Genomic DNA, 24,432 nt, shown 5'->3' on the forward strand with positions numbered 1-24,432 from the left:
TATTAACCTTTCACAAATTGTTGGAGATTTTCTACACTTTGCTATCACTTTGGAAATGTTATAAGAAGGAATGAGACCACTATTAAGGTAATTGTTAGCTTTCTTAGCAAATGACTCAACAGTGCAATTCTTTTCAAATGCTTCTGGAACTGAGTAATACCTTAAGTAGCCTTTAAAGGGTGTCTTTTACGGAAGTATTTCTGCAATTTTGATGGTGTCACGGGCTTCATTAGACACTACAGTATTACAAATAAAACACATGGGGTGTTGCTGATCTGACGGGAACGGAATACAACCATACACCAGAACTTTCAGTAGTTTCTGTTTCTTATCGGGTTTAGAATGCAAGGCTTCACCACCTGCAGACTCCGAGATCGCGCCGTATTTATCTATAAATCATTAACAGGGCTAAATTAAAGTAAAAGAATAATACAAACTGGGAATGCCCATTAGATTTTCATGACAGCAGAGTTGACACAGTCAGTCAGATCTCCTGACTCAAGTTCAGGTGCCGCTTACCGCCCTCCAAAGAATGAAGAATGCCCCCGATGACTTCTATTTCCCCTGACACCTTTTTAACCACTCATAACCTCCCACTTGGGGGGATGGTACTGCCCCCATTAGAAATCACTGCCTTTGATGAACCATGAGATCCACAATCTGCTGAAGGCCAGATCAGTGGCATTCAAGAGTGACAATCAAGTAAAATATAAGAGGTCCAGGTACAATTTCTAGAGAGCCTTCTCACATGCAAAGTGCAATTCCAGACCAAACATGAATCACTGAAGGTTGCTTGACAGCTGTGGGAGGGCTTGAATGTATCACCTCCTACAAAGTGAAACCACCCCAGATGAACTCAATGTTTTATGCTCACTTTGACCGTCAAAACATGGTGGAACACCCACAGCTCCCAATTACCCTGTGATTTCAGTCTCTGAGGCTGACGTGAGAGCATCCTGAGGAGAGTGAACACGTGGGAAGCATCCAGCCCAGACGGTGTACCTGTTCGAGTACTAAAACCTGTGCTGCTCAGCTGTCTAGAATTCACCGCTATCTCTAACCTGTTGCTTTGACAGTCTGAGATGCCCAGGAGAGCATTCGGACATGCTGAATCATCCTCTGGTTTGGAGGGGGGTGGGGGGCTGGCGGGAGGCTACTGCACAAGACCGACAGAAGCTACAGGAAGTTGTAATATCAACTCCTGCCTATTAAGCAATTTGGATCCGCTCCAATTTGTCCACCAGTGCAACAGGTGAACAGCAGATGCCATTTCATTGGCTCTTCACTCAACCCTGGACATTTGGACAGTGAAGATGCATTCATCAGGATTATCTTCACTGACTACAGCTCAGACTTCAATACTATCATCTACTCAAAACTAATCAATAAGTTTCAAGACCTAGGCCTCAATACCTCCTTGTGGAACTGGATCCTCAATCATCTCACTAACAAACCCCAGTCAGTTTGGACTGGCAACATTTCTTCCATAAAACAATGCTGTGTGCTTAGCCTGCTCCTCTACTCATGACTATGAGGTTAACACGAGGAAATCTGCGGATGCTGGAAATTCAAACAACACACAAAATGCTGGTGGAACACAGCAGGCCAGGCAGCATCTATAAGGAGAAGCACTGTCGACGTTTCGGACCAAGACCCTTTGTCAGCATTAACTGAAGGGAAAGAAACTAAGAGATTTGAAAGTAGTGGGGGGAAGGGGGAAATGCGAAATGATAGGAGAAGACCGGAGGGGGTGGGATGAAGCTAAGAGCTGGAAAGGTGATTGGCGAAAGTGATACAGAGCTAGAGAAGGGAAAGGATCATGGGACAGGAGATCTCGGGAGAAAGAAAGGGGGAGGGGGGAGCACCAGAGGGAGATGAAGAACAGGCAGGGTGATGGGCAGAGAGAGAGAGAAAAAACAAACAACTAAATATGTCAGGGATGGGGTAAGAAGGGGAGGAGGGGCATTAACGGAAGTTAGAGAAGTCAATGTTCATGCCATCAGGTTGGTGGCTACCCAGCCGGTATATAAGGTGTTGTTCCTCCAACCTGAGTGTGGCTTCATCTTGACAGTAGAGGAGGCCATGGACAGACTTATCAGAATGGGAATGGGACGTGGAATTAAAATGTGTGGCCACTGGGAGATCCTGCTTTCTCTGGAGGACCGAGCTTAGGTGTTCAGTGAAACGGTCTCCCAGTCTGCGTCAGGTCTCACCAATATATAAAAGGCCACACCGGGAGCACCAGACATAGTATACCACACCAGCCGACTCACAGGTGAAGTGTCGTCTCACCTGGAAGGACTGTCTGGGGCCCTGAATGGTGGTGAGGGAGGAAGTGTAAGGGCAGGTGTAGCACTTGTTCCATTTACAAGGGTAAGTGCCAGGAAGGAGATCGGTGGGAAGGGATGGGGGGAACGAGTGGACAAGGGAGTCGCGTAGGGAGCGATCCCTGCAGAAAGTACAAAGGGGGGAGGGAAAGATGTGCTTGGTAGTGGGATCCCGTTGGAGGTGATGGAAGTTACGGAGAATTAACTTTTGTTAATGGTTCTATTACTGGTATCTATAACTTGTTGATTGATTCTAGACAAGACTTTTTAGATAAAATAAAAAAAGCCTGGGAGGATGACCTAAATTGTCAGATTTCTAATGATAGATGGAATAAAATTCTTAAACGGGTTAATAAATCATCTTCCCGTGCTCGTCATTCTCTCCTACAATTTAAAGTGGTTCATAGAGCTTACATTTCTAAACAGAAGCTGTCCAGTTTTTATCCGAATGTTTCTCCACTTTGTAATAAATGCAACTCTGCTGATGCCTCTTTAATTCATATGTTTTGGTTTTGCCCTAAAATTGAAAACTTTTGGCGGGAAGTATTTCATACCTTCTCACAACTTTTTAGGGTCCAATTTGACCCAAATCCCCTTACTGCCTTGTTTGGTATTATTGCAAATGAAGATATAACTTTAAATACTCCTAACCTACAGGTTTTAGTTTTTACCTCTCTTTTAGCAAGAAAAGCAATCTTGCTTAAATGGAAGGAGTCTACCCCTCCTACACATCTTCAATGGCTACATGATATTATGTCTTATTTAAATTCAGAGAAGATTCGCTGCTCAGTCTTAAATTCGAAACAATCTTTTTATGGTATCTGGGGACCTTTCCTAAATTACTTTTCCAATTTATAAAGTTTAACAGTGCACAGACTTATGTATATTTTTATCTTCTCTTCTTAAGCGAATATGTTTTTTTTCTAATTATCCATTATCATCCATCAGCTTTTTTCTTTGGTAGTTGGTAGGGGGTTGACTTTTTTTAAATATAAAAAAAATTATTTTATGATGTATAACTTATCTTTAAATTTTTGATTATAGAGTGGTATACCTTTATGTGTTATGCTATAACATTTTGATCAATTTTAATACAATATATGAATGTACACAAGTTATGTTGAGATGTATCTATGTGTTGCACTCTGTAAATCTTGTTTTTTTTCTTCTGAATAAAAATATTGTAAAAAGAAAGAAAGCATGGTCGTATCATGGCCTGGTATGGAAGCACCAGCACCCCTGAATGGAAAATCATACAGAAAGTGGTGGATACGGCCCAATCCATCATGGGTAAACCTCTCCTCATCTTTTGACAATCTACATGGAGTGCTGTCACAAGAAATCAGCATCCATCGTCAAGCATCCTTGCATCAATGTCATGCTCTCTTCACAAGAAGGTATTAGACCCTCAGGACCCACACCACCAACTTCAGGAACAGTTATTAACCCTCAACCATTAGGCTCTTGAACCAGAAGTGACAACTTCACAAACCCCATCACCAAAGCATCCCCACAATGACTTTTCATCTTATGTTCTCGATATTTACAGATTATTTATTACTATCGTTATTGAGGTTTTTTCTGTCTTTGCACAGTTTGTCTGTCCTGTTGGATGCAGTCTTTCATTGATTCTATTGTGTTTCTTGAATTTACTGTGAATGCTCACAAGAAAATGAATCTCAGGGTTGTTTCCAGGATACACTTGGTCAGGCCTCAGGGATTTAGCTACTTTTTTGTACCTCAACACTACTAGTACCATCATCTTCTTAATGTTGATAAGTATCAAGACTCGCTGTTCTCTTTCCCAAATATCTAGATCATGTGGCCTTCTCAAAGGCAAACAGAGATGACAAGTATTTATTTAAGACCTTGCACATCTCCTGTGGACCCACATATAGGTGGCAACACTAATCCTATGAGGACCCATTCTCTCCTTAGTTATGCTTAATATACTTACAGAATCTCGGGATTTTCCTTTAACTTATCTGCCAAGGGTATCTCATGTCCCTTTTTTGCTCTCCTAATTTCCTTAAGTATACTCCTACACTCCTTATGACTTTCAAGGGTTTCACGTTGTCCCAGCTGCTTATACCTGACATATGCCACCTTTTTCCTGACTAGATCCTGGCTTCAATAATCCTAACTGTCTTATCTTGCACTCTAATGAAAACATGCTGGCCTAGAGATCTTATTTCACTTTTAAATGTTTCCAACTTAGCATATGTCCTTTTACCTGCTAATACCCTCTCCTAATCAACCACTGCATACAGTATTCCTGCCCAATGTTATCAATATTAGCTTTACCCCAACTTAAGGCTTTGATTTGATGGTCAGTCCTATTCCTTTCCATAACTATTTAAAAAATAATAAAATTATGACAAGCTTAAATTCTGTCAAAAAGATTGTTAAAGATTGATCTATACTCAATGGGGCTTAGAAGAATGAAATGGGATCTCATTGACATAAGCAGTACTGAGTTTTGTCCCCTCATTTCCAACTAGTCTGCATTCTGCCAAATCCTTTGACAACCCTCCACACTATCCATAACTCGTCCAGTTTTTGCATCATCTGCAAACATTATAATCAGCATACCTGCATTTTAGCCTAAATATTGAGCACAAACAAGAGAGATCCCAGCACTAATCCTCATCAGATACCACTATCATAGAACTCTGGTTAGAATGACACATCTTCACCATCTTTGATGGTCAAGCCAATTTTGCATCCAATATACCAAGTAACCATGAACTTTCCCGAATCACAAATGACCTCACTGAATGCTCCACCTCAATCATCTTCATCACCTTCTCAAAAAAGTCTTACATAAATTTGTAAGGCATCACTTGTTCCACATAAAGCATGATGGTGAGGACCCCACGCACCCCTCATACAAACTCTTCTCCCTCCTGCCGTCTAGAAAAAGGCACCGAAACATTCGGGCTCTCACAACCAGACTACGTAACAGTTTCTTCCCCCAAGCTATCAGACCCCTCAATACCCAGAGCCTGGACTGACACCTTACTGCCCTATTGTCCTGTTTATTATTTATTGTAACGCCTAGTCCTGGGTAGGTCTGTAGTCTAGTGTAGTTGTTTTTTTTTCCTGTGTTGTTTTTTTACCTAGTTCAGTCTAATTTTGTACTGTGTCATGTAACACCATGGTCATGAAAAACATCTCATTTTTACTATGTACTGTACATAGCAGTTATGGTCGAAATGACAATAAAACTGACTGACTTGACTAATGTCTATGCTTTGCCAGATGCAAGTAAACCCTATTCCCAAGAATCTTCTCCAATAATTTTCCTACCACAGCTCACAGTCCTATAATTTCCTGGTTTGTCCCAATTGACCTTTGTGAACAGATATGGCTGAAGAAGGTTCTCTGATCCCAAGCAATATTTTCTCTTTCCTCTCTCAATAACCTGGAACAGATTCTATCAGATACTGTGGATTTAATGTTCTTCAAGAGCCCCAGCATCTCTTCATTATTGATATCAACATAGTGGCGAGCATCAGCACACCCCTTCCTGATCTCACTATCCTCCACATCCTTATTTCTGGAGAGTAGCAATGTGAAATATTCATTTAGTATCTTGCCCACTTCCTCTGGCTCCAAGCATAAATTCCTTCCTTTGTGCTTTAGTGGTCCTCCCTGTTCCTAATTACTCTCTTATTTTTAATGTCTGCAATTCTACTCATTAGGCCTTCTGACAGACCATTTAAGTTATCTTCCTTTCCTTCATATTCCTCAAAGATCCTGTCGGATTTCAGCTTCCTAAATCTTAGACATGCTTCTGTTTTGAAGCTCAGGTTTAGTTGTTTTTTCCCCAGATGTTTTTATTTGTTCTTTTTAGGTTCATAGGGTTTTGGGGACAGAGAGGGGAGTTGGGGAGGTTGTCAGATTAGGGTTTAGGGACTGGGATGTTGGGCAGTTATAGGTCATATCAGAGTCTAAGTTTTCACTTCATGTTTGAAGGATAGTGACATGAACATGTGACATCTGCACACCAGGGGTCAGAATGTCTGGCTGGATGTCAGGATGGCAAACCAGAATGGATGAGAGCTGATGGGTTTGCCAGGGTCAGCCAGATGTCAGCAGGTCCCAGAGGTGGAGTTTCCTGTGGGCAGGAGGAACAAAGTCCGATAACCCCCAGTGATCACAAATCATCTAGCCCAAAGTTTGAGTCCTAGTGCTGAGTAATTGGCAAATCTGAAGTTCAACACCCCATGTTTGGTGATCAGCGGGTCCTAGGGTTGATACCAAGGACTGAGGCCCAACAAAGGTCAGATCAGAAGTCTGGCTCAATGGCCAGAGCTTTGAATCTGCAAATCTCTGAGCTCACTGTTTAAGTCTAAGCCTAAGCCCAACGTTTGCGAGCTTGTAACCATCTGCCAAGTCGACTGGAGGCTGGAGGACGAAGACGGGACTATCCTGAGGTTAATGGAATTTGTTTTGCTGTTGCTACTTTGTTGCTAGTTGTTTTCAGTTTTGTTGTGTTCTATTGAGTATTGCAGACATGCTACATTACAGGTAGTTCCCGAGTTACGAACGTCCGACTTATGGACAACTCGTACTTAGAAACCGAGGAAGGAGAACGCCATCCGCCATTTTCAGTCATTGCCATTGACACTGTGTTGAGTGTTTAACTTTGTAGTTGGCTTAAAATTTTCTTAGTAAGATTCACTCTGACCCTGCCCCCCGCCCGGTCAGCTGGTGGCGCAGTGAGATCAGCGCCGGGCTGGAGAATGAAGGTTCCCGAGTTCGATCCAGTGACAGATCCTGTACCATCCGGGCTGGGTTGATGTCGAGCTTGCAACTCAACCTCGTTAAAAAAAACACTGCCACCCACGTGGAATATTGTGGAGGATCAAATACCCAAACCCAGTATAGCCCCCACTTGTCCCATTTAGCCTGTCTCAATGCGGTGGTCCTTAGGACCCAGCGGACCTCAGGAGCCGGCAAAGCTCAGGACCCGTTGCCCATAGTGTTTCTGTTCCATTGACAGGAAGCGATCACGATTGAAAATAAAAATTGAAATTAAGTGAACGTTTGGAAAGAGGTGAAACGCCATCGGTCATTGGAAAATCGTTAGGTTACAGTTGGTCAACGATCGGAACAATTTTAAAGGATACAGATAAAGTGAGAATAATGGAGCATGTGAAAAGCCCTGCCCCGATGAAAGCTACAATTATTACTAAGCAACGCAGTGGTTTAATTATTGGAATACATACGTTTCTTAATGTTTTATATGCATAGAAAGGTAAAATATATACTGTATACTAAGACAAACGTTTGACTAACTGACGCTAAATAATACCAGATGTACTTGTTCCGACTTACGTACAAATTCGACTTAAAGACGGACTCAGTAACGGAACTTGTACGTAACCCAGGGACTGTCTGCAGTGCCGAAATATGTGGCGACATTTGTGGGTCTTCCCCAGCACACTCCAGGGTGTGTTGTTTTTTTAAAAAAAAAATTTAATTGAGTTTTCAAATGATTACAGAAAGAAAAAAAAATTATCTACCCTTCCCCCCTCCCCCCTAACATCCCTATAGAAGGAAAGAAAAAGAAAAAGAAGAAAAAAGAAAGAAAGAATGCCTGGATATCGGAAGATCCCCACATGCTCCACGGAGTTCATAATAACTTTAGTATATATATTTATTTCTTTCCCCAAATAACCAATTATTTTATCTTCGGAGCACCTATATATTTAATCCTGTCTTTTGTAAATAAGGGTGCCAAATTTTCAAAAATTTCATATTTATCTCTTAAATTATGTTATTTTTTCAAGTGGAATACAGCTGGAAATTTCATTCTTCCAACGATCTATACTTAAGTATGAATCCGATTTCCAAGTAACTGCAATAGCCTTTTAGGCTATTGCCAGTGCAATTTTTATGAATTCTTTCTGATATTTATTCAATTTGGGTTTCGGTTTTATCCCTTCGATATCACCTAATAAAAATAATATTGGGTTATGCGGAAGTTGTGTTTCAATAATTTGTTCCAGTAAAACACTCCAGGGTGTGTTGCTTGTTAATGCAAACGACACAGTTCACTCTACATTTTGATGTACACGTGATAAATAAACTTGAATATTTTGAATATTGTGTTTGACCAAATTTTCAACATCTCTCAGCATCCTCAGATCTCAAACTTCACCATTATTGCCTTTATTCCTCACAGCAGTATGTTTGTCTTGAAATCTCAACAGCTGGCCTTGCTTGATAAATCACTTTACTTTTCTGCTTTTAATTTCATTCATCTTTTGTGCAACAGTTCCATCACACTGTTTCAATCATCCTGAAGTTCATTATCTCTTCATTGACCTCATTTAATTTATTTTTAAGTTGTGACCACTTGCCAAGTTGTTAACATATATCAAAACGAGCAAGTTCAATGGGTACTTGAGAATTCTTCTATAACTCCTTTCAATACAAAAAAATGAGGCAATCACTTCAACTCACTTCCTACCCAGTTGCCATTTGTTATACATGCTAACCTCCCAAGGACTTTAACTTTGTTAACAAGTATTTTTTTGGGAAAGACTGTGTTAACAAATTAACTGCACTGCCTTCAAACATCCTCATGGTCACTGCAACACCATCATTCAATCTCAATTTTCCATTAAATTGCACAGCCTCTAATGGCTCACATTTGCCCAAACCATGTTAATCTTGTCCTAGAATACTATACCAAAAGATCCACTCTCTAACAATAAGCTGACTGACCTGTAATTGTCATATTTATTCTTCACTTTTGAATGAGAGCAACATTTACAACTGTAAGTTCCCAGGCCATTCTATCTAGAGTATTGGATGCCCAGGGCACTCTGTTCTCCAGAGTTAAAAGGTACAGGGGAAAGGTGGGAGAATGAGGTTAAAAAAAAGCAGCACCATAATTAAATGAGCCTGAGTTGGTAGGCCAAATGGCCTAATTTCCTCCTATATCTGATGGTTTTGTGGTAAGAACCTCGAGCATAAAACCCATTCTACACTGACCCAAGAACCAAGAGATACTTTATTGATCCCAAAGGAAATTACAGTGTCACAGAGCATTACAAGTGCACAGATATACAAATATTATAAGACAAGTAAGAAAGAATAACAAGTAGGTTATCTCAAACACTAACAGGAGGGTGTCATCACTTCCTCTGCTATAGGTTGACTCATTATAGAGCCTAATGGCCCAGAGTAAGAATGACTTCATTTAGCGCTCTTCGGAGCAGTGCAGTGGATGAGAAACATTATCCAGAATTGTCAAAATTTTCAGAGTCCTTTGTTCTACCACAGCCTCCAGTGTATCCAGTTTGACTCTTGTAACAAAGTCAGCCTTTCTAATCAGTTTATTGAGCTTGTTGGCATCATCCGTGTTGATGCCATTGTCCCAGCAAACCACTGCATTGTACTGGCAACAACAGAATGGTAAAACATGTGACCTGCCGACTCCAAATGACCCCAGTCTCCTCAGGAAGTAGAGGCAACTCTGGTCCTTCTTGTACACAGCCTCTGTGTTGATGCCCAACTCAAGTCTGTCAACCAGGTGCAATCCCAGGTACTTGTAAGCCCTCACCACATCTACGTCTTCACCATCAATAGTAACAGGAAGCAGTACAGGCTTACTCTTCCTAAAGTCGATCATCAACTCCTTTGTCTTACTGATGTTGAGCTGCAGATGATTCAGCTTGCACCATTTGACAAAGTTCTCCACCAGGGCCTTATATTCATCCTCCTGTCATACACCCAACTATTGCTGAGTCATCAGAGAATTTCTGCAGATGACATGTCTCAGTGTTGTATCTAAAGTCTGAGGTATAAAGGGGAAACCGGAAGGGAGCCGATATAGACCCTTGTGGGGCCAGAGTGTTGCTTATAGCTATGTCTGACACACAGCTTCGAAGCTGCACAAATTGTGGTCTGCCTGTCAGGTAGTCCATTATCCAGGATACAATGGAAGTGCCAAACTGTATTGAACAAAGCTTTTCCCCCAGCAATAAGGGCTATATGGTATTGAAGACACTTGAGAAATCAAAAAATAGGATCCTCAGTGCTACCCTGCTCATCCAAATGGGAGCAGGCAGTGACAGCATTGTTGACTGCAATGAGGTAGCAAGATTTTGTTAAAAAAATAACATGACACGCAGCATTCACATAAAATATGAATTCTAAACAATTTATAGTGCAATAAATTGAGCCATGGGTAAACCTGCTGCTTGAAGTTGTTGCTCCTTGCCTCAATAACTCATAACAAAATTAAGTTTCCAGATTTATCCTTTCAAACTTTATGCAAACCTCAAAGCTAAAGTCTCTTCATACTTTCTTCACAACAGATCTCCAACTATATGTATCAAATCGCACAACATAGCAAGAACAAGAGGATAACCTGGGAAAGAGTAAAGCCCATTTGAAACAAAATGGCAAGCTGCCCATGGAGCCAGAGGATGCAAGTCAGGTTTTAAAAGAATATTTTACAACTATACTTCACTGAGGACATTATAGTTGGAGGATTTAAAAGAGAACTGCAGAATTCTAGAACATTAACATTATAAAAAGAAACCCCTTGGGCTTGATGAGATGTATCCCTATTTACTTTGGGAAGCAAAGAAGACTCCTGGTCACAGATGAATAGAGAGCAACAGAAATTGATTGTGGGCTTCAGGAAGAGTAAGTCGGGAGAACACACACTAGTACTCTTGAGGACTCCATGGTGGAAAGGGTGAACAGCTTTAAACTCCTGGGCATCAACACTTCTGAGGATCTATCCTGGGCCCAACACACTGATTAAATCACAAAGGCGGCCAACCAGTGGCTCCACTTCATTCAGAGTTTGAGGAGATTTGATATGTCACCTGTAAATTTTTACATGTATAGTGAAGAGCATTCTGACGGTTTCATCACTGCCTGGTATGGAGCCTCCATTGCAGAAGATCGCAAAAAGCTGCATAAGGTTGCAGACTCAGCCAGATTATTATAGGCACAACATTCCCCACTATCAAGGACATCTTCAAGACATAGTACAAGAAGGCATTATCTATCATTAAAGACAGACAACATCTGGAACATGCCCTCTTTATGTTCATAGGGAAGAAGTACAGGAGCCTGAAGACCCACACTCAGAATTTAGGAACAGCTTCTTCCCTTCCACCATCAGATTGCTGAACAGTCCATGAACAGTATCTCATCAATTCATCTTTTGCACTATTCATTTGATTCTGCAGTTTATGGTAATTTTTATGTCTTGTACTGTACTGCTATCACAAAGCAACACATTTCATGAAGTATCAGTATTAATAAACCTGATTCTGATCTTATTCAGCAGGAATAAGCCAGGTAATACAAGTTGGTAAGTCAAATATCAGTGGTGGGAAATTTACTGGGGGGGGGAGAATCTGGGGAACAGGATTAATCTGCACTTGCAAAGTCAGGTATTTATCAAAGGTATGGCTTCATTAGGAGACTGATAATGAAAATTTAATATATTGAAGAAAGCAGTGTAATTAATGTAGTCCATATGAACATCAGTAAGGCGTTTGATTGGAAGCTTGCAGATGACACAAAAACAGTTATGTTGTTGACAGGAACATGGAGACAAAGAGAAGTTATAAGAGGTATAGGGGGGTTCTATGGAAGAATTTTTTTCACTGAGGTGATGGAATCTGGAAATCACTGCCTAAGTGGGTGGTGGAGAAGGGTATTCTCAATAATTTCGTAGCATGGAGCACCAATGTATATGATTGTGCTAGCAAATGGATTAGTATCAATGGATAAGTGAACTAAAATGCCTGCTTTTGTGCTACATCTCATTTCTGCCTTAGTCAAACTTATCCCTAAAAGAAAACATTTTGGAAACATCATTACCTTTCAGACTAAACCAATTCAAGATAGCGCTGCCCATAAAGATAACTAGGAATGGGTAGAGAATGATACTATTGCAAAATGTAAGCATTCTTCAAAATAACCTTCTATTCAACACTAATTAGTAAATTATTAACCATATGTTCTGCACAATACGGACATGTTACTTAAATTAGCAGATTTCTAACTTCAAATCTGAAATGTTCAATGAAGCTATCATCCAGCTATTGTCATTTGCTACCTTACCAGTTATAACAAATGCATTTAAGTATTAAACTCTAGGTTTCAGCCCTGAAATCCTGTCCAGCAGTAAATATTAGACCTCGGAATGAAAGAAAATCCTATCTACAAATCCTCCAATTAATTATTTAAATCCGTAGCCACAGGCCTTGATCTTTGAAGGGAATAGGTCTACTTCATAACTAATTCCCACAAGTTCAATAAAGTTCTCTTTAAGCCTCCTCTATTCCAAAGCAAACCAAACAATAGCTAGCCAATCTTTTCTCAGTCAATATACAGATATGCAAAAAGAAAACAAATGGTAAAACCTAACAAGGCTCCCCTACAAATTGCCATGAAAAATACTTTGAATAAGTGTCAGAAATTAAATAGATATTCCTCCTCCTCAAGAATCAATGTTAAACTGTGGGACCAGAGTGAATGTGAACTCCTTAAAATTAAAGAGTTCCTGAAAAATAAATGGAACTGAAAGTCAGCTCTCAGGAGCTGATAATCTGCACACTAGAGCTCTGAAGGTTGTGACTGTAGAATGAGCTAGTTAACTGGTTGAGATCTTCCAAAGTTCCATAGATTCTGAAGCAGCTCCCACAGAATGGAAAATAGCAAATGTAACCACATTATTCAAGAAATCACGAGATAGGAAATAGAACAAAAGAATAGTTAACAACAGAATAATGGAATAAAAGAATCAGCAGTGGGAAAATACTGAAATCAATTAAGGGAGTGGTAACAAAACACTTAGGGAAAAATATTGCACAGTATCAACATGGCCAAAGGGAAACAATGTTTAACAAAGGGGTTAGTTTTTTTGAGGTGGCACCTAGCAGAGCAAATATAGACAAACTAGTTGAAGTACACACTGGTGAACTTTCATTACTGAAGGCCTTTAATAAGGTGCCACACAAGAATTTAAATAACATTAGAGCACATCACAATGGACTTTGGTGATAATTTACCAAAATTCTCTGGGCAGGTCCCGGCAGAATGGAACACGGCAAAGGTCAGATCACTGTTCAAAAAAGGCTGTAGGCAAAAGGTAGGTAACTATAGGCTAGTTGTTTAACATTTGTAGTTGGGAAAATGCTTGAAACTATCACCAAGGAAAAAATAACAAGGAATTTGGAAAGAAATGGATCCATCAGGCAGACGCAGCATGGATTCAGTAAAGGCAGGTCCTGTTTGACAAACTTACTTGGGTTCTTTGAGGATATAACATGCACAGTAGATAGAGGGGAACAGATGGACGTTACTTACTTCGATTTCCAGATGGCGTTCAATAAGGTGCCGCATAAAAGGCTTATCCATAAGATAAGGATGCAGAGTTAGGGGTGATGTATTAGCAAGGATAGAGGATTGGTTAACTAATAGAAAGCAGAAAGTTGGAATACATGGGTATACTCTCGTTAGTAATCAGTGGTGAGTGGTGTGCTGCAAGGGTAGGTGCTGGACCCGCAACTGTTCACAATATATATTAAAGATCTGGAGGAGGGGACTGAGCGTAGTGTATCTAAGTTTGCTGATGATACTAAATTGAGTTGAAAAGCAAATTGTGCATTAGATACTCAGAGTCTTCAGAGAGATATAAATAGGTTGAGCGATTGGGCAAGAGTCTGGCAGATGGAATACAATGCTAGTAAACGTGAGGTCATTTACTTTGGAAGTAAAATGGAAGAGCAGATCATTATTTAAATGATCAAAAAATTGCAGCATGATGCTGTGCAGAGGGACTTGGGAGTGCTGTGCATGAATCACAAAAGATTGGTTTGCAGGTGCAGCAGGCTATCAAGAAGACAAATGGGACGTTGGCCTTCATTGATAGCGGGATTGAATTTAAGAGCAGGGAGGCTATGCTGCAACTGTACAGGGTACTGGTGAGGCCACACCTGGAGTACTGTGTGCAGTTCTGGTCTCCTTACTTGAGAAAGGACATACTGGCTTTCGAGGTGGTGCACAGGAGGTTCACCAGGTTGATTCCAGAGATGAGGGGGTGTAGACTATAAGGAGACATTGAGTCACCTGGAACTGTACTCACTGGAATTCAGGAGAATGAGAGGAGATCTTATAGAAACATATAAAATTATGAAGGGGATAGATAAGATAGAGGCAGGGAAGTCGTTTCCACTGGTAGGTGAGACTAGTACTCGGAGACATAGCCTCCAGATTTGGGGGATTAGGTTTACGACGGAGACGAGGAGGAACTGCTTTTCCTAGAGAGTGGTGAATCTGTGGAATTCTCTGCCCAATGAAGCAGTGGAGGCTACCTGAGTAAATATATATAAGACAAGATCAGATAGATTTTTGCAGTAGGGGAATTAAGGGTTATGGGAGAAAGGCAGGTAGGTGGAGATAAGTCCATGGCTAGATCAGCCATGATCTTATTGAATGGCGAAGCAGGCTTGACAGGGCAGATGGCCTACTCCCACTTTTATGAAATGGGAAATTCAAATGGCAGGAAGAGGGGGGGGGGGGGAGTGGGAGGAGGTGAAAGGCCAAGTGTTGCATTGCTTGCAGAGGCAAGAGAGCATGCCATAAGGAGGGAAGCAGGAGCAGAAGGGTGGATCAGGGAGTTGTGAAGGAACTGGTTCTTGTGAAATGTCGAATTGGGAGGAGAAGAAAAGATGTGTCTAATGGTGGAATCGCTTAGAAAGTGGCAGAAATTCAAGATAATAATCCGTGAACGTGGGGGAGGAGGGATTAGATGGAAGGTAAAGCAGAGGAATTGCATACTTGTTTAGTTCCTAAAGAGAGAGGGTAGAGCTAAGCTGTGAGAAGGGAATGAGATACAGCCAGGGTCTTCATTAACAACGACAGAAGGGAAGAAGACAATTCACAGGCACCTGTATAGGTAGGCTCATCATCGCAGCAAATTCAATGGAGGAACTGGGAGAATGTAATGGAATTCTTACAGGGAGCAGGGTGGATAGAAGTTAAGATAGCTGTGGGAGTCAGTAATAAATGGATGGTAAGTGGTTAGCCTGTCCTTGAGATAGAGACCAGGCACTGAGAATGAAGGTAAGAGTCAGAGATTGATCGTGTGAAGATGAGGACAGGGTGAGAATTGGTTGAAAATGTCATTAAATCATTGAGTTCTGCTCCCTATTTCTTATTTTCTTATGTACATTAAAAGACACAAAACAGAAAATAATTTTCAGATTAGAAGGCTGTCTGGTGGGAAAGCGCCTTGGCTGTTCACAATCTATGTCAATGATTTAGCTGAAGAAACCAAGTGTAATTTATCCAAGTTGACAATAAAAAGTTCTGTGACGTGTTCATTACTTCTTGTGAATTAGAACTACAGATACTCCTTTATAAGAAAGGATTTGCTTCTCATAGTCCTATCTATCCTCAGCCTTCTAGATCAGGAATTTATTTTTTATTGCTATTCTGCTCTACACACCCCCTCAATTCCAACTCTGATTTCCACCTTTCCCCATCTCTTTAGTGGGAGAAGTTCCCAGAGGTCCTCACCCTCATTCCGTTGGCATTCTTTTCCCTTTTGCTCATCAACTAGACTATACCTTCTGTAGAACAGCACACAGTCCTCTGCATTCTTAGCAAGGACTTTTTAGCTATTTTCAGTCTTGCCTGCATCCTCTGGATCAAGAATAGTACAGTCGGCCCTCCTTATCCGCGGATTCCGCATGTGCGGATTCAACCAACCGCATACCATTCGGGAAAACCCAGAAGTTCTCTCTCCAGCACTCATTGTTTGAGCATGTACAGACTATTTTTTCTTGTCATTATTCCTTAAACAATACAGTATAACAACTATTTACATAGCATTTACATCATATTAGGTATTATAAGTAATCTAGAAATGACTTAAAAGTACAGGCAGTCCCCGGGTTATGAATGAGTTCCATTCCTGAGTCTGTCTTTAAGTCGGATTTGAGGTTGGAACAGTTACATCCGGTATTATTTAGTGTCAGTTTGTCAAACGTTTTTCTTAGTATATAGTACATATTTTACCTTTCTATGCATATACAACACTTAAGAAACATACGTATTTCAATAATTAAACCACTGCGTTGCTTAGTAATAATTGTACCTTTCACATGCTCCATTAAAATTGTTCTGATCATTGACCGACTGTAGCCTAATGCTTTTCCAGTGACCGATGGCGTTTTACCTCTTTCCGATTGCTTTATTACTTCCACCTTATTTTCAATTGTGATCGTGATTATTTTCGTGAACAGAAACACCGCGGATTCAGAGCTGCGTTGGGTCCTAATGTCCACCGCACTGAACATGTTAAATAAAGTCCGGGGTTCCACCGCACTGATTCAGGTTAAATAAGGACTTGAGCATCCGTGTTTTTTGGTATCCGCGGGGAGGGGGGGGTCTCGGAACCAATCCCCCACGGATAAGGAGGGCCGACTGTATTTTGGAACCGAAATTACTTTTGGCATTTCCCATCATGAACTTTGAATAACATCAAGGAAAGTGGTAAATGGAAAATATCCTACCTTTAAATTTGATGTCAAGACCACTAAACTCCAGCTCTACTCCTTGAAGAGCTTCTCCCAATGTTTCATGGTAATGGTTAATAGTCTTTTTCTTCCCTGCACAGAAGGGTAGGGAAAAGTATTTGTATGTCTCTTGCCGATTATGGTAGGGCCCAACAGTATTCATCCATAAGACAACTTCTTCTTTATCTTCGTACTAATAAAAAAACAAGTTGGAAGATTAAAATTACTAGTGGTTCAGTTATACCTCGAAAAATAAATGGCTTCTCTAACACAAGATGACCAAATGAACATTTCAGTAAAACGTTAAATGAATCTTCTGTCAACAGACTTCCCAAATAAATCAGGTAGTGTTGAGGAAACAGGGTGACTACAAGAGGACTCAGATAGGCAGAATGGGCAAAAAAATGGCAGATGGAATATAGTGCAGGGAGGTGTATGGTCATGCACTTTGGTAGAAGGAATAAAGGCGTAGACTATTTTCTAAATGGGGAAAAAGTTCAAAAATCAAAGGTACAAATGGACTTGGGAGTCCTTGTGCAGGATTCCCTATAGGTTAACTTGCAGGTTGAACTGGTGGTAAGGAAGGCAAATGCAGTGTTAGTACTCATTTCAAGAGGATTAGTATAAAACAGCAAGAATGCAATGCTGAGAGTTCATAAGGCATTGGTCAGACCGTACTTTGTACCGTGAGCTATGTTGGGCCCCTTATCTAAGAAAAGATGTAATGGCATTAGTGAGGGTCCAGAGGAGGCTCATGAGAAGCATTCCAGGAATGAAAGGGTTAGTTAACATACGAGGAGCATTTGATGGGCCTGGGCTCGTACTCACTGGAGTTTTGGGGGGTGGGGGGGGGGGGGGAGAATCTCACTGAAACCAATTGAGTATTGAAAGGTCTAGATGGAGTGGATGTGGAGAGAATGTTTCCTACAGCAGGGTCTCTCGAACCAGAGGGCACAGCATCAGAATAGAGGGACATCCATTTAGAACAGAGAGGAGGAAATTTTTTTTTCAGGCCAGACGGTGGTATATCTACAGAATTTATTGCCACCGACAACTGTGCAAGCCAAGTCATTGGGTATATTTAAGGTGTAGGTTGATAGGTTCTTGATTAATCAGGGTGTCAAAAGGTTACAAGGGGAAGGCAGGAGAATAGGGTGGGATAATAAATCCGCCATGACCAAATGGCTGAGAAGACTCAATGGGCCAAGTGGACTAATTCTGCTCTCATGCCTTAAAGAGCAAATTTTGGTAACTATCAAAAGTGGGAGATAGATAATCACTTTGAAGAACACATTTGGTCTGTAGGCAATGTCCTCTATAATCTAAATCAACACCAGAGGAAACTACAAAATCAATACTCCTGGTGGCTTAAATCAGAAACAGGAAACTCTCCAAAAGGCACAAACTTAAACTAAAACATTATTAAGATCTTTATTCCACCACAGTTACAGTAATTGTGTGGTTAAATGTAATTATTAAAATGGTACTTAGAAACACATGTTCTGTAATGTTTAAACCACTGAATCTGAGCTGTGCAGCAATTCAGTTTGTTTTGTACAATCTACCGTAACAAGTGTACGTTCGACACCAATCCTGAGACTTTGACTCCTATCATACACTTGTACACGTACCAGTATTCCACCTATTGAGCTCTTTACACATGGACAATGGTCAGCAAACTATTAAGTACGGACTATTTAAACTAATGACTTATCTTTGCATTCCTAACATTTCAAGCAGAATTCAAATCAAACTCTGGATGCTTAGACAAAGTGTAATACCAACCAGCAAAAATCTAAAAGCAGCAAACTAGCAAAAAGTACACCTGTTTTTTAGTGTGAAATTTCTTTCTCCTCTAATCTTAAGAATTATCAGCAGTCTATAGATTTCGATGCATAGATGGTTGTGACTGCCCTCAACTGAACCATTAAGAGTAACTTTCTGGAGAAGTTAAAAAGCAGTAGTCCCCAAACCTGCTACTATATATCAAGCATTCTTCCACAACATCCCTCAAACCACCAGTAAAACTACTTAAAACAATTGTTCTGCTCTTCCCTAAACACTATCAGGAATCTTCTCTCTCACACATGAGTCTCTGATGTTGATAATCAGAATTAAAACCTAGACTCATGATTTCTCACTCAATATATGCACCAGCTTTTAAAAAAATCTGCCTAAAAAGCAATCCCCTATCAATCAACTGCCTGCATGCATGCTAGTAAATGCTTACATTTGAGAACCATTCTTCAGCCTTTCTTGATCATACAACTCACCTCAAATTTTGTCTCCAAACTAAAGTCTAATGTGCTCCATTTCCCTTTTCAAGTCACAGCAACATTGTTCTGTTTAATTAACATTCCATCTATAAGGAATCAGAATTCCTTAACTTAAAGTTCAATTGCCCATGTTGTATAATGAGGCAACAAAGCACAAGGAAAATATCACATAAGTAACAGCACAGGTCACTCAGCCTCTCATTCTGCAATATGATCAATGTTGATCTACCCTAGTTTCATCATCTCTTAGCCAGTTCTCTATAGTCCTCAATTATCGGATCTTTCAGAAATTTATCTTCTTTGAATGCCCTCAATGATGCTCAAGAAGTAACTATTCAATTCAGTTTTAAGTGACTGCCCCCAATCTTGTAACTCCATTCTCTTGTTCAAGATTCACCAATTAGTGACAATATCTCAATAGCTACCCTGGAGACACAAGGGACTACAGATACTGGAATATGAAGTAACAAACCATCTGCTGGAGGAACAAATGCTGCATATACCACTGAAACCATCAAACAGAAGGTTTGTTGCTCAACATCTACTCCATCAGTGACCTCCCCCCAAAGATCTTATATTTTTCTGAACTCCTAAGAACTTTTATCTTTTTTTAGCCACTTTGACAGGATAACACTTATCCCATGAATTAGCTTAAATCAATACACCAGTGCAAGGTACAACTGAATACTTCTGTTTCTAAAGTCCAACTCTTTTGCAATAAAGATCAATGTTATTTACCTTCCTAAATATTGAATATACCTGCCCTCTAACGTTTTCTGACTTGTACACAAAAATGCTTACATTTATTGGCACATCATGATTTGGGTGGAGGGGTATAGAAAAGGAGACAAAAGTAGCAAGAACAGAGGTGCATCAGAAGGACAAAGTGTTTTGGTGGGGGTCGGGAACAAAGAGGTAAGGGTTACCTGGAAGTAGAAAATTTAATGTTACTACCATTCAGTTAAATTGCTGCTCAATTGTTCCTCCGTTTTGTGTCATGTCTCATTCTGGAAGTGGAGAAAGCCAAAGATGGACAGGTTGGTATGAGATGGGGAAGAGGAATTGAAATGGCATGCAATTGGGAGCTCAGGATGGCCACTACAGACAGAGCGCACATGCTCTGTGAATCATCACCTGATCCACTTGCCATTGTAGAGGAGGCCACGTTAGGAGAAAAGAATGCAGGAGGCAAATTGGATGATGTGCACCTCCACCCATCATCCAACTTACACAGAAATGGCTTGACCCACTGAGGTCCTCCAGCAGATTGTTTTAAATGATTAACTATTTGGATACTACCTTCACTACAAATGCCACTGTCTTGCCAAGAACAGATCTTATAGTTCCCTGCTTTTTATCTTCCTCCCTTCTTGAATAATCAAGCCAAATGTGGTTTTCCAATCAACTGGTCCCTTCCTGCATGCTTCCTTTATAACCCCTGGATGCAGGCCATTGGGACCTGATAACTTGTCTAGATTTAGCCCAATTATATTCTCTAATACCTCGACCCTCATGATAATAATTATTACAAGATCTTCCAGTCTTTGAAACTAGCCCAGCAGAAACATTTGGATGTTTGCGGAGTCCTCCATTAAAACTCATGCAAAGTTCAAATTAACTGCATTTTCCTAGTTTTGTATTGATTCTTTAGTCTCATTCTCTCCAAATTTTACTGAAAATATAAATAAAAATACGGCAGAGTTACTGAATCTTATCACTGGGTGATGACTGGAACTAATTTGGTTATTCTGTTCTAACCAATATTTTATTAAAATTGTCTACTTTTCCCCTTTTTAGAATTGTTTATATATTTTTGCTTACCCCAGTACAATGCTTCAAAGCCCTTCCTCTTCTCTGCAAAAGGGGCATATGTTATTATTTGGTCATATTTTTCCCCACCCTCCTTATCTCTCTCTATATATATACACACACAGACTAATTTGCAGCTTAATAGCAACTGACACAATGCCAGATAATTGGGAAATTCCACATGGCAGTTACAATGCATCAAAATAAGTTGATTTTTATTTTAAAAAGAGCCAATGAAGACAAGGGTGGGTAGGAGGAAACATACGTACTAGTACCATAGAATGCAGTTAATCATAAATCTTCAGCATACTGCTTTACAGTGCCAGTGATTGAGGTTCATTTCCCACCACTTTATATAAGGAGTTTGACGATCTCCCTGTAACTGCATGGTTTTCTCTGGGTAGCCCAGCATCCTCCTATATTCCAAAGGCGTATGGGTTAGGGTGGTAGGTTGTGGCATGCTTGTTGGTGCTAGAAGCATGGTTACACTTGTAGGATGCCCCCAGCGCATCTTCAGACTGCGTTGGTTGTTGATGAAAATGATGCAATTCAATGTATGTTTTGATGTTTCAAAGTACATGTGACAAATAAAGCTTATTTATAACTTCATAAACAAAAAGCACCAAATTCCTGTGAGACAGAAACTTATTGCTTAAAATAATGCACCAAGAACACCAGAGCACAGCACCAAGCCATCTGGCTTACAATTTTATGCTAAACTAATTAAGTATTTGTAAACTTTAAAATTAAGGGGAAATGTTACACTAGTATGTATTCTGTAAAATAAAACAGCAAAAGAATGAAGAATAAATAAATATTTCTAAGTTTTCAACAATTTTCAACATTTCTGATGGTGCTAGGTGTATAACTGTGACTTCATAAACAGCTGCTTTGTAGTTAGCTCACAAATTCACCACTCTATTAAATTAGCAGTGGATCATACGTGCATAAGTGTAAACATTAAAAGATAATTGGGTATACTAATTGAATTTATTAATACAATGAGAGGATTTCCACAAAAAAAAGGAATACAAGCATCAGTGAAATGTATACAATACAGATCCTGAAGTTCTTTTTCTCTGCAAATAGCCACAAAAACAAAGAAGTGCCCCAAAGAATGAATGACAGTTAAAACGTCAGAACCCCAAAGCCCACCTAGCTCCCCCCACCCAAGCACAAGCAGCAACAAGGCAACGAACCCACCCTCAACAACAAAAAAATTTTGGTGGTACCACACTGGCATATTTACCAGTGAATATTCCTCTTATTAATACTCCAACACATTTACTTTTAATATATTACACAATAAATGTTCCAGTAAACTGTGTGTGCTTAAAGGCGGGACAGGAACTGGAGCACCAGGCAATTTTAAAGGGAAGAGTGGGGCAAAAAGAGCAAGTTATATATGGAAACATTAGGATTTCTAAAAAAATTGGACAGATTATTGGAGCTTTACTGAAATGAACTGCCTCCCTAGCCTGTCGCAGTGCTTGGATCCAAAGCAACACTGTTGGTGGAATGCCCATCATGCTGACCCAACAGCTCAAAAGAAATTACAATACAGCAGATTATGGTTAATTGGGTCAACTCTTAAAAGAACAAAAACTAATTTTAAAAAAATAGCCAGGACTGCCTTCATTTATTTTGGACACCATGTCACTTAACTGAGACTGGAGACTGTTGCCAGACAGTTTCTAACTAGTGTCAATCAAGTGCATTTGTGTGATCGTTACACTCTACACCGTGCGTAGAGCAGTTTTTAAATAGTGCCAGTTGCTTGTGCCTGTGTTGAAAAAGCAGTGAATTTTGTCACTGAAGGTTGGCAAGAAATAAGTAGTAAGAAAATTCGGAACTGTTTTGTTCACTATGGTTTCAAGAATTTAACTTGGAGATGCCAGAAATGGGTGGAAGTGAAAAGAAAAAGATTTCACTACTCCACAGTTCCAACAAGTTAGGAACTGTGAAGAATTTGAAGTTATTGATAATCATCTTAAATGTTACAATGAAAATGAAGATTTGGAGGATGCAATTGTCAATAGCATTGTATGAAGGCAGTCCATTATTTATACCAGGTGTCTGTGCTGATTTTGTTCATTTACAGTCAACGAACGTGGCAGCTCCATTGATAACTATTAGGAACTAATAGACAGTTTTATAGCACTGTAGTAGTATTGATAGTGTTCTAATTTGTTCTGTATTTCATTTCAATACATACTCTGTCACTTAGTTTTACTTTTTTAACTATTTCCATGAAACTTCAGCTAATTAGGCAGCTGCTTAACTGGGCCAAAATATGCTGATCCCAATGTACCTCAATTAACTGGATTCTATTATATTTCTAAGTCGGAATATAATTTGGCTTGAGAATGGTGGCAGTGATATTTCCAGGTGATTGTCTTTCTTGACAAATTGAAGTTAGACAAACATTATCAAAGTAGCCTTAGTAAATGCTGCAGTGCATCTGTAGCTTCATCCTATTAGTGTGAATGGCATAAACTGATATGCATGTAGAAACCAAACAGGTTACTTTGCCCTGAACTGCATCTTGCTCTTAACCAAAAATTATATTTAAAAAAACAGGTCATAGAACTCTGAAATGAAAATAAAACTGCTGAAAATACTGATCAGATAGCAACTTGGAGAACATTTCAAATCAATGATCTTCCAGTCAGAGGCGTTAAACTCAATATACTGTTGGGGCAGGTCAATGACCTGATGGACTGAAACAGCAATTCTGCTTCTCTCTCCACAAATGCTTCTTGAAGTCAATTATGTTGTTGAAGCTTCGATCCTTGGATGGCTCAACATCATCCAAGACAAAGCAGCCTGCCTGATATGCTACAGCTGCTGAGTATTTCCACCATCCAGCTTTATTTTTAGATTTTCACAAAAAAATGTGCTCTGTTTCTCTCAATTTCAGCAACATTTGTTTTAGTCCACTCTTCTGCCCTTACTTATTTTCCTCTATTTATATCTTCTCCAGAAAGTAGCTGTGATCAACAAGCCTTCACCATCCTCTCTTAGGCAGCAACACCACTATTTACATTGTTCAGTCTGCCTTTGCCTTATCACATTTGTTCTCAACTTTAGAACTCAAATGTGTTTTCTAGTTTTTCTTATTCTGATAAAAGACTGAGCAATCCAAGACTTGAACAGTTTCATTTTCCACATGTATTGCCTGAGATGCTGAATATTTTGAAAACCCTTTGATTCTATCTGCATTTGACACTCAATCTCGTCACCATCAATACAAAATGACCACAGCCGTAATTTGCATGAGAACAGCTTGCCGTTCATTCTGGTTATTTATTTTGCCCAGATTTAATAAAAATATGATAGTTCAAGCTTGAATGTTTAAACTTACAGCTGATAGCCAGTTTTGTGGACAATACAAAGATAAGTGGAGGGACAGTTAATATTGCAGGAAGTCTGCAGAAGGACTTGGACAGG

The 24,432-nt window shown here is 39.9% G+C and overlaps 1 protein-coding gene across 1 annotated transcript in view; it reads right to left on the reverse strand.

Annotated features, from left to right (window-relative positions):
• The window catches only part of tm9sf3 (transmembrane 9 superfamily member 3), an 89,383-nt gene that overhangs the window by 56,512 nt on the left and 8,439 nt on the right, over positions 1 to 24,432 (reverse strand). The window contains exon 2 of the mRNA XM_073025103.1: positions 16,895 to 17,090. Within this exon, the coding sequence (XP_072881204.1) occupies positions 16,895 to 17,090 (196 nt within the window). The remainder of the gene's footprint in view (positions 1 to 16,894; positions 17,091 to 24,432) is intronic.

Source organism: Hemitrygon akajei, chromosome 21, assembly GCF_048418815.1.
Source record: "Hemitrygon akajei chromosome 21, sHemAka1.3, whole genome shotgun sequence".
Lineage (NCBI taxonomy): Eukaryota > Metazoa > Chordata > Chondrichthyes > Myliobatiformes > Dasyatidae > Hemitrygon > Hemitrygon akajei.